This window comes from Neofelis nebulosa, chromosome 18 (assembly GCF_028018385.1).
Source record: "Neofelis nebulosa isolate mNeoNeb1 chromosome 18, mNeoNeb1.pri, whole genome shotgun sequence".
Lineage (NCBI taxonomy): Eukaryota > Metazoa > Chordata > Mammalia > Carnivora > Felidae > Neofelis > Neofelis nebulosa.
Genome location: NC_080799.1, coordinates 4,322,679 through 4,340,356, shown reverse-complemented (window position 1 = coordinate 4,340,356; position 17,678 = coordinate 4,322,679). Strand labels below are relative to the sequence as shown.

The following is a 17,678-nucleotide window of genomic DNA, read 5'->3' as shown; positions in this document are numbered from 1 at the left end:
TTTCTTTTTTCCTTATAACTTAAATGTTGTTGAACCTGAACTGTTTGACCCGTAGTTTCACAGAGCCTAAATATGTGTTCATCAGACTTCTAAGAAATTATCATTCCCCTATAGAGAGAGCCTTTTTAGACAATTTTTCCCCCTAACCCTCCCCATTAATTACTAAGGAATAAGATTTTGCTGGGTGAAGCTGAATTTTGAAGAGTCACAAGCCATTGTAACACCTTAAGGTCTTTTCACACTCTTGCAGAAGCACTCCCATTGAGAATACATGGTCTGGATTGCATACTTAGGGTGCAATTCAGAATTTCATTTTTTTCCTCGAGCTTCTATTCTAAAAATGTAGCTGAGTCCAAATCCTTCACCAAACTCTGGTTCAGTCTCTTTCACAAGGCTGTAGCTAGTGTGTTCTTTTCTCAGAATGCGCTTTTGTCTTGTCTCTGTGATGTTAGCAGCCAGTGATTTGCAAGGTCTAGATCCAGTAATTCATTAAGGATTACAAAATGATCGTATCTTAATTGAATTTTTTAATTGATATTGGAATACTTTTGTAAAGAAACCATTTTCTTACGCTCTATTTGGTTATCCAGTGATTTATAGTTTATAGAGGAAAGACAGGAAAATACCTGAATCTGTGCCTTGATTTTACCGATTTTAAAGATAATGTATCGGTTGATATCATACTGTGAAAATGACCTGTTAAAAAAAAATTATTGGGGCACCTGGGTGGCTCGGTCAGTTGAGTGTCCGACTTCGGCTCAGGTCATGATCTCATGGCTCGTGGGTTTGAGCCCCGTGTCGGGCTCTGTGCTGATAGCTCAGAGCCTGGAGCCTGCTTCTGATTCTGTGTCTCCCTCTCTCTCTGCCCCAACCCACTTGCATTCTCTCTCTCTCTCTCTCTCTCTCTCTCTCTCAAAAATAAATAAACATTTAAAAAAATTTTTTTAATAATTACGAACACTTTCTTGTATATATTTTCTTCAGAGAGTCATGTCATATTATTATGTTTATTGGTGCTCAGAATGTTCTATGTTTGGCCAATGGGCACCTCTTCAGAACTTTTTTTTTTCTTTGAGTTATTCTGACAGGACCCAGTCTTTGATAGGTAGTTTTTGATAGTTTCCGTGATATGTGATGGGACAAGATGTTGTAGGCTCATTTTGTACATTTCTTGCTTCAGGTATGGAATTAGTAATTTCTCCCAAAAATCCCTGGTTTCTTTTGGTGGGAAATAGTATTTCAAGACCATAACTTAGGGGCGCCTGGGTGGCTTAGTCGATTAAGCATCTGACTCTTGGTTTCAGCTCAGGTCATGATCTCACAGTTTGTGAATTTGAGCCCCACATCGGGCTGTGCGCTGATGGTGTGGAGTCTGCTTGGGATTCTCCCTCTCTCTCACTCACTCACTCTCCCTCTCCCTCCCCCCCTCCCCCAAATAAATAAACTTTTAAATCAAGACCATGATCTAGGCACTACAGATGCTGATTGCTACAAATAAATTGTTTTCTTCAGGCCTTTCTCTTTTTTTTATACAGAACTAAAATATTTTCCTTCACACTAGTATTTATAACTTAAGTTTAAGACTATTAGGGTTTTACTTCTCTATAAGTAAAATTTCTTTTTTCTACATGGAGAATCTTGATTCTCAAGGACATAGGGATTAATAGAACTAGAATATTCCATAACTCCTACTAGTTTTTTTTATCTTATACGCACACAGCTATCAGAATGAAAGTCTCAGAACATCACAACCAATATGATTACATTCCTTTAAAATTTTGCATATGCTTCCCCTCCCCATAGTTTTTATAATTGTACTGTATTGTTAGATTTTAGTTAGCATTTAATCTCTGTGCTACAAGTAATTACACATTTAATGTTCACTACCAGTCTTCGTGGTGGTGTCTTTAGTCACTTTGGTTGCCTGAAGTTTATTTTTCTGTCAATTCTTCAGGAAGGACCTGTAGAAGCAATCAGTATTCCATAGGTTCTTATATGTTGATAAATTTGTGCCCTTTTCTTTGAAATTATTTTTGCTGGATAGAAAATATCTGGCTCCCATTTAAAAAAAATTTTTTTTTTGAGAGAGACTGAGAGGGGAAGGAGCAGAGTGGGAGAGAGAGAATTCCAAGCAGGCTCCACACTTAGCGTGGAACCCGACGCAGGGCTCACTCCCACAACTCTGGGATCATGACCTGAGCTGAAATCAAGAGTTGGATGCTCAACCGACTGAGCCACCCAGGTGTTCTCTGGCTCCCGTTTTTTAAAAAAAGAATTTGACTCCATTTTCTAATGGCATAAAGCATCACTGTCAAAGTCTATTATTAATCTAATTTTCATTCTTTTATATGTCTCAAGCCCAGGTCCTAAAGGGACCTCTTTTCTTTAAAGTCCTGTAATTTCACTAGAATGTGTCTTGATGGTTGTCATTTTGGGTGAGGTGTTTTTTGTTTTAGGTATATACGGGGTTGTTTCAAAATGTGGTCTTTTAACTTTTTTTTTTTTAAGTTTAATTATTTTGAGAGCGAGAAAGAGAGAATGTAAACAAGCAGGGGAGGGGCACAGAGAGCAAACCAAACAGGCTTCGTACAGTAAGGGCAGAGCCTGACACAGGGCTCGATAACATGAACTGTGAGATCCTGACCTGAGTTGGATGTTCATCTGACTGAGCCACCCAGGCGCCCCTCAACATTTTCACGTTAGGAAATTTTTTTTTACATTTCAGTTTTTAGTATTCTCTTCCCTTTTGAGTTATTCAAGAGCTGCTGTTTGTTATGTTAGATAGTCTTGGCCTTGATTATTTGTTCCTTTGTCTCTTTATTTTTCTATTTAAAACTTTCCTCCTTTCACCTTTTAGTTCTTCTAAGCAGTATGTGTTGTGTTCATTCACACTTGTGTTCCTTCTAATTTTGTCTTCACTCCTAAAGCTTTTTTTCCTTTTATTTCTAATTCTTTCCTGAGAGCTGTCATTCCATTTGAGTTTTTTTTAGTTCTGATTTATGTTGTTTTATGGCTTGTGTACTTTTTTAGCGTCCTTTAGGTTGTCTCCTCTTCCTGGCATGTATTCATTAATTATAGGGATGTTGTTTCGCTTGTTTTTCTTAGAACTTTATATGAGCTTTGACATCCGCTCTCTACTTTGCTCATTTGTAATGAAATTGGTTTTCTTGGACTTCCAGGAGAGGAGTTTGGGATAGCTTTTCTAGCTTCACCGAACTCCTTTTTCATGCAGCGTTCAAAATGCGATACCTTCGTTTTTGAGATTTCCTGGCTTTGTCCTCTGTTCTCATGTAGACCTGCCTTCTCTCCTTTCTTTCTGTTGTCTCTTTTTACTCAATGTCACTCTTCCCAGCTTTTCATCTTGTAAGGGAGCCCTGCTAGATCAGGTTTGAAACTTTCTGGGTCCTGGGCTACTTCACTCCTCCCACACCTTAGCATGCATCCCTTGCATTCACCCACTTTTGAGCTGAGCAAACCCCTTCCCGGTGTTCACAGCTTTCTCAGATTAGCCTGTGTGCTTCTCAGTGGATACCTGTTGGTTGTCTGGGGCTTATCCTCACGTCTGAATGATTCCGTGTGTTTTCTGAGGCACAAATGGTACTTCAAAGATCATGGGGCTCTTGGTGATTTGTCCTCACGGGCTCATATTTTGGGGTTTAAGTTATTCTTAGCTTTTTTTTTTTTTTCTAACTTGGAATCTTTGTAATTCTTTTTTTAGTGTTTATTTTTGAGAGAGAGAGCACTGGTGGGGTGGAGTGGAGGGTGGGGGGGACAAGGCTCTGAAGCAGGCTTCATTCTGACAGCAGCGAGCCCAATGTGGGGCTCGAACTCATGAACCATGAGATCATGACCTGAGCTGAAGTTGGACGCTCGACCGACTGAGCCACTCAGGCACCCTGGAATTTTTCGTTTTTAGATGAAAATAAAAGCTTAGTTCAAAAGCTGTGGTGCTGCCATCTTGTCAGAATTCCTTTGTGGTTTCGGTTTACATTACTCTGATGTCTCATAATGTTGGGCACTTTTTCATTTGTTTACTGGCCTTTTGGGTTTCCTCAAGGTACTCAACATTGGGAGTTCAAATCTTTTAGCTCGTTTTTCCTTTAAGTTGTCTGGTTTGTTTTTCAATCAGCATGTAAGCATTCTTCATACTTGTTGAATAGGAGCCCTTTGTTATGTGTATTGCAGATTTTTTCTCCTGTCGGCTTGCCGTTCATTCTTAATTTCTCTGGTGGGGACACCAGGATGGCACAGTCAGTTAAGTGTCTGACTCTTGGTTTCATCTCAGGTCATGACAGTAGCCATTCTAACAGGGCTCAGATGATAGCTTATGGTTTTGATTTGCATTGCCCTGGTGATTAGTGATACTGAGCACCTTTTCATGTACCTGTTGGCCATTTGAATATCTTACTGGAAAAATGTCTATTTAGGTCCTTTGCCCATTTTAAAATTGGATTACTTGGTTTTGGCTGTTGAGTTGCAGGAGTTCTTTGTATATTTTTGTATTTGAACCCCTTACCAGATATTATGAGTTGGAAATATTTCCTCTCATTCTATGGGTTGCTATAATGGAGTTTTTAAGTGTATTTTTTTTATTCTTTATTTGTTCCATGTGTTCTTTAATCCTTTATTCCTCTTTTATATGTTCTTCTGCAATAATTAGTTATTTTTTAATTGTTCTTTTCCCCCACCATTACCTTTTTTGTTATGCATTCTTTTATTATTTTCTTTAGTGGTGTTTTCGCCATAAGCTTAGAATGCTGCCTTGACCAAATACGTGGGAAGAGTTTCGATAATCCCTCGTTCTTAGTATCTTTTTTTTCTTTTTCAGACCCTTTTGAATAGTCACCATGTTCAGATATTAGCAAGCACGTATGTATATGTCTGCGTTTGAAAATGGCAGAGGGAAACAACAATGAAGAGGTAATTCACTTGAACAACTTTCACTGCCACCGGGGACAAGGTAAGTGTTCTCACTTTCTTCCTTTCATCATTGCTTTCTCCTTTTATGTTACAGTTACATAGTCTTTGGAATGAACCTATTTTGCACCTCGTAGAACCCAGAGACATTTCATTTTTAGACATCAGAACATCTGATGTAATGGACTCATCAGTCTAAAACTTTGTGTCAAATGGTAATACCTGCTGGCATGAATGAAGTTTAAAAATGTTTCCTCACAACTGGATTCATAAGCTATTAATGAGCAAGCCAAAAAGAGCTGTGAATGTGCAGTCATTGGATCTTAGGAAGTCAAGTGGGAATATAGGAACAGCGGCAGTTCTGTTTTTGAAGAAATGGGGTCTTCAAAGGAGGGCTCCTCCAGGCCTGTGTGCTCTAGAGGTACTGAAAGTGATGCTGGAGCATTTTTGCCCCCTCATATGGTGCTTGATTGCATTTTTTGCCAGGAGATTCTGGTTGCCTTACAGGGAATTTTATTTTATTTTATTTTTAAATGTTTATTTTTGAGAGAGAGAAAGAGACACCAGGGAAAGGATGGGGAGGGGGGGAGGGAGGGAGGGAGGGAGGGAGGGAGGGAGGGAGGGAGGGAGAGAGGGAGAGAGAGAGAGAATGAGAATCCCAAGCAGATTCTACGCTATTAGCACAGGGCTCAAACCCACAAACTGTGAGATCATGACCTGAGCTGAGATCAAGAATTGGACGCTTAACCAGTTGAGCTACCCAGGCACCCCCTTACAGGGAATTTTAGAACATGTATTCATTTTACAGTATTTAACATTTGGGCAAGTTCATTGATTCTTAAAAGGAAAGGAGCCTGTATTTATGTAACATTCCTAAATGCATATGCAATTTTCTGTCAAATCCTACTTCACATTTACACTTAGGCTGAAAGGAAAAAATTCATGCTGATGAGTAGGGAAAAAGTATATTTGACAAGTATAGATTCCATGGAAGAAATTATACCATTTTTTGTTGCTGTTTTTTCCTATTAATGTTTTGTGCTTATGAAGATTATTTTTTTCCCAGTAGAGTGTAAATTATATACATATGGCTTTCAGACAACATTTGAAGTTGAACAGATTTTATTAAGCAAATATATTGAGAAAAATAAATTAACATGCTTAAACTAGGCACATTATGAATGCAAAAGAAGTACTAATTTTTTTAGAATTTTATTAATAGTTTATTCTAATTTGGTAGTGAGTGTAACCATAATTCACTGTGAGTGAGAAAGCTTTAAATCTTAGCTATAATTTGTATATGTGATCATTTCTAAAATTTTTCCACGTGTATATCAAATTAATGTTGTAGTAGTGTTTTAACTGGGTTTTAAATATACTTGAACAGAATTTCAGAACATCTAATTCCTTTGAGGAAGTTACTGACTTTGGAAGCATTTTTTTCCTGTGAGACAAGGTTTATGTATTTTGCACCCAGCATGAGGATATTTTTTTAGGCCTGCAGAGTTGTTTTGTTTTTATTAGCTGTGGTGTTTTCACCATAATTTTTATTGTGCCAACCCCTGTAAGTTTTTTTCTTTTTAATTTTTAAATCATCTTTATTGAAGTATAATTCACTTAAATGCACACATTTTAATTGTATAGTTCAGTGAGCTTTGAAAAATGAATGTACCCATAGACCACCCATTTCTGTCATACCACAAAGGTTCCTTTATGCCCCATCTGTGGTCAGTCCTCACCCCACTCCTGGCCTGAGGAAACCGCTGATGTGCTTCATACAAATGGAACCGGACAGTGTGTACTCTTTATGCCTGAATTTTTCTGCCCAACAGAGTGGTTTGAGATTCATCCACGTTGCATGTGTCAGTAATTAAATCCTTTTTAGTTGCTGAGTAGTATGTACCTAGGACTCTATATGCAGTGAAAATGGGCTTAAAAATGAAGGTAAAATAAAGGTTAAAAGTACAAGAATGAAAAAAGATGGGTTATGCAAATCGTAGCACAAAAAAAGAGCTGGTATGTCTATGTGTTATCAGGTAAAATAGACATTTTAGCCCAAAGTAGTAATATTAAGATAGAGCTCATAATGATAAAAGGGTTATTGCACTGGAAAGATAAAACATTTCTAACCTCTATACACTCAGTAACATGGTGTCAAAAGCAAAAATTGACAGAACTAAAAGAAGAAATGGATAAATCCACAATCAGAGTGGGAGATTTTAAATGTATTTTTCACTAACTGATGCAAGCATACGCAAACTTTTGTATGAATATAGAACATGGAAGAACATGATCAACAAATTTGACATAATAGATAGATGGTACTGCACCCAATGTATTTACCGAAATTGACCATATTTTGAGCCACCAGACAGAGTCAGAGGATTGAAATCATATAGATGATGTTCTCTAACCGTGCTGGAATTAAGTTGTAAATCAATTGCAGAAATATAATTAGAAAATCCCTGTACGTGGAAAACAAGAGTACACTTCAGAACAATTTATGGTTCAAAGAAAAAGTCACAATGGAAATTAGAAGATATTTTTATTTATTTTTTTTTTTAATTTTTTTTTTTTCAACGTTTTTTATTTATTTCTGGGACAGAGAGAGACAGAGCATGAATGGGGGAGGGGCAGAGAGAGAGGGAGACACAGAATCGGAAACAGGCTCCAGGCTCCGAGCCATCAGCCCAGAGCCCGACGCGGGGCTCGAACCCACAGACCGCGAGATCGTGACCTGGCTGAAGTCGGACGCTTAACCGACTGCGCCACCCAGGCGCCCCTAGAAGATATTTTTAATTGCATGGTAATGAAAATACGATCTTGAAGCTCATGAGATTCATCTAACTGAATAATCTAAACCAGGGCTCAGTAAACTTTTAAGAGCCGGCGAGTCACTATTTTTGCCTTACAAGTCATGTGGTCTCTGTTGCAGCTACTCAGCTAGATGTTAAATTGAAGGCAGGGGCACCTGGGTGGCTCAGTCAGTCAGGTGTCTGACTTCAGCTCAGGTCGCAATCACACGGTTCGTGAGTTTGAGCGCCGCATTGGGCATCGGGCTCTCTGCTGTCAGCGCAGTGCCTGCTTTGGATCCTCTGTCCCCCTCTCGCTGCCCCTCACCTACGTGTGCTCTCTCTCTCTCTGTCTTTTTCTCTCTCTCTCAAAAATAAAAAGCATTCTCAAAAATTATTTTAAAAAAAGTGAAGGCAGCTGTAGATAATATGTAAATGAATGAGCATGGCTGTGCTCCAGTGAGGACAGGAAGTAGCAGGTGCCGTCCCACACTGCTGGTGGGAATACAGATTGGCATAATTTGGAAAATCATTCGGCATCGTCCACTAAAATTGAACACATGCTTCCCATATAATTCAGCTCTTCTGCTCCTAGAACGTACCCAACCGAAACGAGCACACCAAGAGACGTGTGTAAGAATGTTCAGTATCCAAAATTGCCAAGACTGGAACCAACCCACAAGTCCATTGACAGGAGAATAAATAACTTGTAATGTTGTCACGTGCTGGCCTGCGGATAGCAGCGAGAGCTACCGCACATGCCACCACATGGATACGTGGAACCGGTATTTGCAAGAAAGCCAGAAATGAATGCGTACTCAGAAACAAACACGACTAGTCTGTGGAGTCAGGAAGCTTTTAATGTACTCGAAATGTTGTATTTACGGACCTTGGTGACCGTCATCCAGTTGTGGGCCTTTTGTATTAATTCATGAAGTGATATTTTTGATTCGTAGACTTTGTTACGCTTCAGTTTCTTAAACTGTTTTTTTCAAAGCTAACGTGTTTATACGTGGTGTGCTGGGGGAGTATTTTGCCAACCACTGGACCTCACTATGAGGTGAGAAGCTTCAAGCCAGCTTTTTCATTGGGTCTTCCAAGGTGGTCTCTTAAGTGTTTTTTTTCCCGGACCAGTTCTTCCAGAGAGGAGTCTGCAGTTTCCTGCATATGGAATCTAAGACCGGCTGCCAGCATTCTGGGAGCTAAGCAACAGAAAGCATCCAGGGCCTCGTTTGTTACTCTATTTCACGGGCACCTCTTTCCTCTCTTGACCCCGTGCCTGGTGTCTAGTACTCTGCCTCAGTGTCCCGTCACAATGGACCTCCTCAGGGTGGGGTTTTTGGAGTGGCCGGGGAGCTTGGCAAATTCTCTCCCCAAAACCAGTGATAAAATGAGACAAAACTGTCAAAAACAGCCATGGAATGACTGGAAATGACCAAAGGCATATAACGATGGAGAACATTCAGGAGAATCTAGAATTCTGCAGCATGTATTAGGCCAGCTCTGGTTGGTTGTCCCCCCTGCAGGCTGCGGGTTTGAGCCTTCCGCACTAACCTTTTTTAATGTTGGAGAAGCGGATGCTTGCTGAAGTTAGGTGATAGCCTCATATGGCCGGCATGTGGTAGAGCAGAGACTTGGACCTCGGAGGTCGGACCTTAGATTTTACAGACTTACCTCTTTTAAACTGCTGTCCCCACAGCTCTGTCACAGGGATGAATCACGTGAGATAATTGACTTTAGATTGCTGTTCAAATTGTCGGGTGCCATAAAAATAAATGAGGCATTAACCTTGAGAAAGATATTAGAGCTTTCATGGAAAAATTTCAGTGTCTGTAATGATGATGCCTCTTTCCTCGTTTTGGTTTTCTTTTCCCCCCTAACCTTTTCTCTAGGACACTGAATGCGTTTTCTCTTCGTTGCTTCTTTTAACCTTTAACATTCCCATGGGTCAGGCAGGATAAAATTAACAGTTTGTGTTATTCAGTAATTCAAATTGGACACGCTCTATCTTCAGACAAAAAAAAAAAGTGAGAAACTTTGAACACATAGTTATCCAGATAGTTGTATTTAAAAGGAAATTAGGAAAGTTCTATTGTTTACTGTCATGGATGCTAAATGGTGTTTAAAACACTGAACTGTGAGGGGCGCCTGGGTGGCTCAGTCGGTTGAGCGTCCGACTTCAGCTCAGGTCACGATCTCACTGTCCGTGGGTCCGTGGGTTCGAGCCCCGCGTCGGGCTCTGGGCTGATGGCTCAGAGCCTGGAGCCTGCTTCCGATTCTGTGTCTCCCTCTCTCTCTGCTCCTCCCCCATTCATGCTCTGTCTCTCTCTCTATCTCAAAAATAAATAAAAAGTTAAAAAAAAAAAATTTCTGCTTCCGATTCTGTGTCTCCCTCTCTCTCTGCCCCTCCCCCGTTCATGCTCTGTCTCTCTCTGTCTCAAAAATAAATAAAAAGTTAAAAAAAATTTTTTTTTTTTTAAATAAAAAAAATAATAAAACACTCAACTGTGGGGCGCCTGGGTGGCTCAGTCGGTTGAGCGTCCGACTTCGGCTCAGGTCATGATCTCACAGTTTGTGGGTTCAAGCCCCGCATCAGGCTCTGTGCTGACTGCTTGCTCAGAGCCTGGAGCCTGCTTCAGATTCTGTCTCCTTCTCTCTCTGCCCCTCCCCGGCTCACACTTTGTCTCACTCTGTTTCTCAAAAATAAATAAAATGTAAAAAAAAAATTTTTTTCCTAATAAAAATTAAAAAAAAATAAAACACTCAACTGTGTTTGCATAAATGATTTTTAAGGTTTATGTCTAAGGTGAGTAAATTTTGATATTTTAAATATTAAGTGAAATTTTACCGTGTTTGAGTGAAAGTTTTTTCAGACCGATCCATTGAATAAAATAATATTTATTCCCTGGGAGGAGTAGAGATGAGGGGGAGACCGTGATTTCACTTTTTAAAAATTTGCAGTCAGGATTTTATCAACAGATTTTTCCAACCTTGTATAAGAAAAAGTGGAGAATACTGTCAGATTATTTCTTTGGATTCCCAAAATGTATTATTGCGAAGATCTCCATGGAAACCTGGCTGTTAATATTTGGGTGCACATGCTGCTTGAGGAGATAAGCTAACATACCAGTAGCTTGGCTTTAGGCTTGACCCTTTTTATGCCAAAATTGAATTAAAAGACTGAATGTGGTTGTGCCCGCCTCCTGGTAAACGTGTTCTCTGCCTCCTTTTAGACTGGATCAATCTCAGAGATGGACCCATCACCATATCTGACTCCTCTGATGAGGAAGGGGTTCCCATGCTGGTCACCCCAGCTCCTCAGCAACACGACGAAGAGGACCTGGATGATGATGTCATCCTGACGGAAGTGAGTTTTCTTAAACTTACCCTGATGAGGCATCATTGCAAGTTAGTGATCTGATTCTTCAGCCCCAGGGCAGTGGGAGGTAGGGCCTTGTAGGACGCCTGAGAGCACCGCTCGTGCAGCCTGTGCCACTGCATGTGTGCTGTCACCCTGCATCTCCGAGAGCAGTACCTTTTTACCCCGCCCCGTGTCCCCATAGCTTTAGAGGCCGTGTGTTTTGGTCTGTTTCCGGACTTCTGCACTATTGCTCTCTTTGTGCATGCGTCTGCATTGTTGTAATCACTAAATCTTATCATGCGTCTAAATATCAGGTAGTGTTTATCTCCCCTTTGTGACTCTACATTTTTCAGAATCATCCTGGATGTTTTTGTGCTATTTTTATACAGATCTTGAGGTCAGCTTTTCTAATTCCAAAAGGTAGATAAATTCAGAACACATGTTATTGTTAAGTTTACAGAACAATTTTTATAATACTGATCCTTTCTAACTTTCTCCTTCCATTCGGTCTGGACTTCCTTTATATCCCTCAGCCAGAGTGTTCTGAATTTTTCTTACTATAAATCTTAAACATTTTTTGTTGTTTCTTTCTGGTTATTTTCTCTTTTCTGTCGCTTTTGTAAATGGCATCTTTTTTCCCACTGTTCCTTTTAACCATTTTTCTTTTTTAGTTGAAGAGTCTGTTGGGTTTTATGATAATTTCATACTCAGGTCACCTTATTTTTATTGTCTATAGTTGTTTTTCAGTTGACCCTATTAACTTCTCAAGGGATGGCATCTGATCTCGCTGGAAATAAAGATACTTGCAGTTTCTCCCTTTCCAGTTTTTATATTTTTCTCTTATCTAATTATATTAAATTATACCTTAATAGTGGTGATAGGAATGAGAAAAATACCAACTGACATAAATGGGAATAATTATTTTTTTTACTTTTTATTTACAAAAATTTTTTTACTATTCATTAAAAAAAATTTTTTTTTAATGTTTTATTTATTTTTAAGACAGAGACCGAGCATGAGTGGGGAATGGGGCAGAGAGAGAGGGAGACACAGAATACCAAGCAGGCTCCAGGCTCTGAGCTGTCAGCGCAGAGCCTGACGCGGGGCTCGAACTCACGAACTGTGGGATCGTGACCTGAGTTGAAGTCAGATGCTTACCTGACTGAGCCACCCAGGTTCCCCTAAATGGGAATACTTCTAATGTTTCTTCGCTAATTGTGATGGTGGTTTTTGCTTGAGATACCATTTTTAAAGTACATTAAGGAAGGAGCCATCTATTTTAAGGTGTTTTTTTTTTTTAATGCTTATTTATTTTTGAGAGAGAGAGAAAAAATGTCAGTGGGGGAGGGGCAGAGAGAAAGGGGGACAGAGGATCCTAAGCAGGACCTGTGCTGACAGCAGAGAGCCCGATGTTGGGCTCGAACTCAAACCATGAGATCATGACCTGAGCTGAAGTCGGGCGCTCATCCAGCTGAGCCACCCAGGTGCCCCTCTACTTTAAGTTTTTATTATGAGTAAATATAGAATTCTGTCAAGTTCTGTTTCAGCATCTGTGCAGATTATCATAGGATTTTCTTTCATCTGTTAAGGTAAATTATTCTGTCTCTGGATAGACTACTTCGGAATAGTATTGTAATGTAATGGTAGTATGCTCTTGAATTCCATTTGATGAGATTTTACTTAAGGTTTTCTTCATAGATCTCATAAGTGAGATTGGCCCATGGGTGTATGTGTGTTCCTGTGCTATCCTTGACAGGTTTTTTATAAACGTGATTGATTCTGACTTCATGAAAAGAATTTAGAAGTTTTCTTTGTTCTTCTGTACTTTGTTACACTATTTGAAATAACATTGGAGTTACCTGAATTTATCATACAGGCATTTGGGGCTGTTGTTTTTCTTAGAGGTCAGTTCTTTGAAACTATCTCAGCTTCCTCTGTGGTCACTGACATGTCTATATTTTCTGTTACTTTTAATACCAGTTTTTTGGTATAATAATGGATATTTTCCTACAAAATAATTTCTTCAAGGTTTTTTAGTGTATTTAGTAAAACAAAATAACCTGTTCTTTCTACATCCTCTGATCTATGGTTCCTCCATTTTCCTTTTCTGTTTTGTGTACTTGTGTTTTATCCCCTTTTTCCTGATTTAATGAACTAACCATTATCTTCCTTCCTCCCCTCTTCTCTTACTCTTTTACCAAAGAAATTGCTTTGACATTTATTTCTTTTTTTTATTTTTTTTTTTAAATTTTTTTTTTTTCAACGCTTTTTATTTATTTTTTGGGACAGAGAGAGACAGAGCATGAACGGGGGAGGGGCAGAGAGAGAGGGAGACACAGAATCGGAAACAGGCTCCAGGCTCCGAGCCATCAGCCCAGGGCCTGACGCGGGGCTCGAACTCACAGGCCGTGAGATCGTGACCTGGCTGAAGTCGGACGCTTAACCGACTGCGCCACCCAGGCGCCCCGCTTTGACATTTATTTCATAATGCTACCATTTGTTTTCTTACTAATCAGTTTCTGTTTTTCTCCTCAATGCTTTTCTTCTGCTTTAGTATATTTAACATACTTCCTTAGCATTTATCTTATGGGCCTTTTACTAACTTCTTGAGTTATTCATTCTTCTTTTATCCTTTTATATTAATTATTATTCTGGTTACTTATTGCCATGTAATGTATCACCTCAAAACTTAATGGCTTAAGACAGCTGCAGTCGTTTGTTTCTGTGGATCAGGAATTTGAGAAGGGCTCAGCTGGTTGGTTCTGACTCATGTGACTGTTGTCAGATGGTTCTGGAGCTGGGCAGCAGGGGACTGGAGCAGCTGGAGGCTGGCAGACATTGCTCTCTTCAGGACTTCTACATAGGATCTCTTTCTCTCCTTTTTTAAAACAACTTTTTTGGGTGCGTGGGTGGCTCAGTCAGTTAAGCATCCGACTCTAGATTTCCGCTGGGGTCATGATCTCACAGTTTGTGAGTTCGAGCCCCGCGTCGAGCTCCTCACTAGCAGTGTGAAGCCTGTTTGGGATTCTCTCCCTCTCCCTCTCTCTGCCCCTCCTCAGCTTGCTCTCTCTCTCAAATAAATAAACTTAGTAATAAGAAACAACAACAACAAGTTTTTTGATGGGGTGCCTGGGTGGCTCAGGCAGTTAAGCATCCAACTTCAGCTCAGGTCACGATCTCACAGTTTGCAAGTTCAAGCCCCACGTCGGGCTTTGTGCTGACAGTTCAGGGTCTAGGGCCTGGAGCCTGCTTCGGATTCTGTGTCTCTGTTTCCCCTCTGCCCCTCCCTTGCTTCACGCTCTCTGTCTCTCAAATATTAAAAAAAAAATTTTTCTATAAACAACTTTTTTGAGATCTAACTCACATACCATACAGTTCTTCCGTTTAAAGCGTACAGTTCAGGGGCGCCTGGGTAGCTCAGTCAGTTAAGCCTCCGACTTCGGCTCAGGTCATGATCTCAAGATTGTGAGTTTGAGCCCCGTGTCAGGCTCTATGCTGCCAGTTCAGAGCCTGGAGCCTGCTTCGGATTCTGTGTCTCCCTCTCTCTCTGCCCCTCCCCCATTCACACTCTGTGTCTCTCTCTCTCAAAAAAATGAATAAACGTTATAAAAAAAAAAAAGGGTACAGTTCAGTAGTTGTTAGTTTATTTACAGAGTTTTGCACCGATCGACACAGTCAATTTTAAGACATTTTCATTATCCCGAAAGGAAACCCTGTGCCCATTAGCAGTGAATCCTAATTCCCTGCCCACCACCACGCTAGGCAACCACTGATTTACTTCCTGTCTCTATATACGTGCTTCTTATGGACATTTCATATGAATGGAATCGTACAATATGTGATCCTTTGTGACCAGCTTTCATTTAGCATAATGTCTTCAAGATTCATCTGTCATAAATCAGTCCTTTATTCCTTTTTATTGCTGAATAATATTTCATTGTGCGGATGTACCACATGTTGTTTATCCATTCATCAATTGATGGACATTTGGGATGCTTCCACCTGTTGCTCTTATGAATAATGCTGCCGTGAACATTCACGTAGCAGTTTTTGTGTGGACATACCTTTTTGTTTCTCTTGATTGTCTTAGTCCATTCTGGCTGCTATAATAAAATACCACTGACTGGGTAGTTTATAAACACCAAAAATTTAATGCTCACAGTTATGGAGGCTGGAAGTCCAGGATCAGGGTTCCAGCATGGTTGTGTTCTGGTGAAGGTCTTCTTTCTGGTTCATAGGTAGCACTTCTCACTGTGGCTTCATGTGGTGGAAGACGCAGGGGATCTCTCTGGAGCCTTTCCCATAAAGGCACCGATCCCATTTGTTCAGGTTCGTTAGGGTGGAGAAGGGAGACCCAGACATTCAGACCATAGAAATCATACACCTAGGAATGGAATTGCTGGATCATATGGTAACTGTGTTTTGCTCTCCTAGACTGTCTTCCAGAGCAGCTGCCCTGTTGTACATTCCTCTGGCAACGTATGACAGTTCCCAGTTTCTCCATGTTCTCTCAGACAATTGTTAGTATAGTACAGATCTTTTTCATTATAGCCATCCTTGTCGACATGACGTGGTATCTCATACTTTTGATTTGCATTTCCCTGGGGCTAATGATATTTAGCCTCTTTTGATGTGCTTATTGGCCATTTGTTTATCTACTTTGGAGAAATGCTCATGCAGATCCTGTGCCCATTTTTTTTTTAATGTTTATTTATTTTTGAGAGAGGAAGAGCACAAGCAGGGGAGGGAAAGAGAGAGAGAAGGAGACACAGAATCCGAAGGAGGCACCAGGCTTCGAGCTGTCAGCACAGTCCCCAGTGTCAGGCTTGAACCCACCAACTGTGAGATCGTGACCTGAGCCGAAGTCCAACGCTTAGCTGACTGAGCCACCCAGGTGCCGCCACCCCCCACCCCGTGCCCATTTTTAAAAAGGGTTATCTTTATATTATTGAATTTTTATATATTCTGGGTACTGTACCCTTATCAGATACCTGATTTTCTCTCATTCTGTGAATTGTTTTTTTATTATTTGATAGTGTCCTTTGAAGCTTTTTTTTTTTATCCTTTGAAGCTTTTATAACAGTTTTAAACTTTGATGAAATTCAGCTTATTCTTTTGTCAATTGTTTTTGGTGTCACGTCTAACATATGATCTATTTTAAGGGCAGGTAGAGGCCTCAGCGCTAATATAGATGAGTGCTTTAAAGTCTTCCTAGATAAGGTAAAGACTTTAGAACGCTTCAATTCTACTTATTCATCTCCCAACTTACATATTGTTTTTTAAATAGGCTTTAATTGTGTATACATTTTTAAAACCCTACACAATACGTTCTTGATGTTATACAATCGGCATTCACTTCATCTTCTCCAAATATTTACCTTTCTTGTTGCTCTTCATTCCTTTCTGCATCTCTGGCCTTACAAACAGATTATTCTTCTATCTCAAGAACAGTCTTTAGGATTTCCTTTACAGTAAATCTGATATTTTCATTGAATATAAAATTCTTTGTGGCAGTTACTTGCCTTTAACACTAGAAAGATGAAAGCCAGAAAACAATGGAATAATATTCCATTGTTGAAAAGTCAGTCTTTATCTTTGGAAGGCAATATGTGCTGCTGCTTTTAAGAATTTATCTTGTATTTGATTTCTGAAGTCTTGCGGTGCTATTGTTAGGTTTCTATTGTTTGGGGTTTTTTAATTCATCCTGCTGAGATCTTTAAAACAAATCAAGCACTGTCCTTGGATATTTGTATTTTGTTTTCAAATACTGCTTATGTCTCTTCTTTCAGAACTCACTTACATAGATGGTAAAACCTTTTTTTCTGCTATATTCTTTATTTCTACTGTTTTCTTACCTAATTTTCAATCATTTTGTATCTGTGCCGTATTTAGGCTGTTTTCCTCTGACTTCTCATTCAATTTACTGTTTTCTCTTTGACTACTTTATTTTATTTTTTAAATGTTTATTTTCGAGAGAGGGAGAGCGTGCGGGGGCAGAGAGAGGGAGAGCGTGCGGGGGCAGAGAGAGGGAGACAAGAGGATCCAAAGTGGGCTCTGTGCTGACAGCAGCGAGCCTGATGCAGGGCTTGAACTCACTAACCGTGAGATCATGACCCAGGCCGAAGTCAGACACTTAACCAACTGAGCCACCCAGGCGCCCATGTAGTACTAATTTTCTAATTATGTTCTTCATCTGCCATTTCTTTTTTTTTAAAGTTGGGTACCTTTATATGGTTTCTAGTTGATTTTTGTTACTCAACTTTGAATGAAGCTGAAGTTTTCCAGAACCAGCTCTTTGTAGGCAGTTGTGTTGGGAAGGGGCTCAGGCACTGTTCTTGGCTAGCAAGAGCTCTCCCTCTTAAAACGGAGGGTGTGTGTGTGTGTGTGTGTAGGCAGGGGGGTGTTTGTGCACATGCACGTAGGTTTATTTAGCCTTCACTTTTTACCACCTGGCAGAGATTGCTGATTCCAGAGACGCCCATTTCAAAGTTCTGTCCATCCTGTCTCTTTGATATCCTACCTTTCAACAGAGGTGTTTGTCCTTGTACAGTCCAACCTCCTCAGAAACTCCTCGCTGCCGAATGGGGTAGAGGTGCCCTTTGTTCCAA

At 40.0% G+C, this 17,678-nt stretch overlaps 1 protein-coding gene across 3 annotated transcripts in view; it reads left to right on the top strand.

Annotated features, from left to right (window-relative positions):
* The window catches only part of RNF216 (ring finger protein 216), a 146,740-nt gene that overhangs the window by 8,108 nt on the left and 120,954 nt on the right, over positions 1-17,678 (top strand). For all 3 annotated transcript variants that reach the window (XM_058711861.1, XM_058711859.1, XM_058711860.1), the window contains exons 2-3: positions 4,829-4,960; positions 10,943-11,076. In XM_058711861.1, the coding sequence (XP_058567844.1) occupies positions 4,894-4,960; positions 10,943-11,076 (201 nt within the window). In that variant the 5' untranslated portion in view covers positions 4,829-4,893. The remainder of the gene's footprint in view (positions 1-4,828; positions 4,961-10,942; positions 11,077-17,678) is intronic.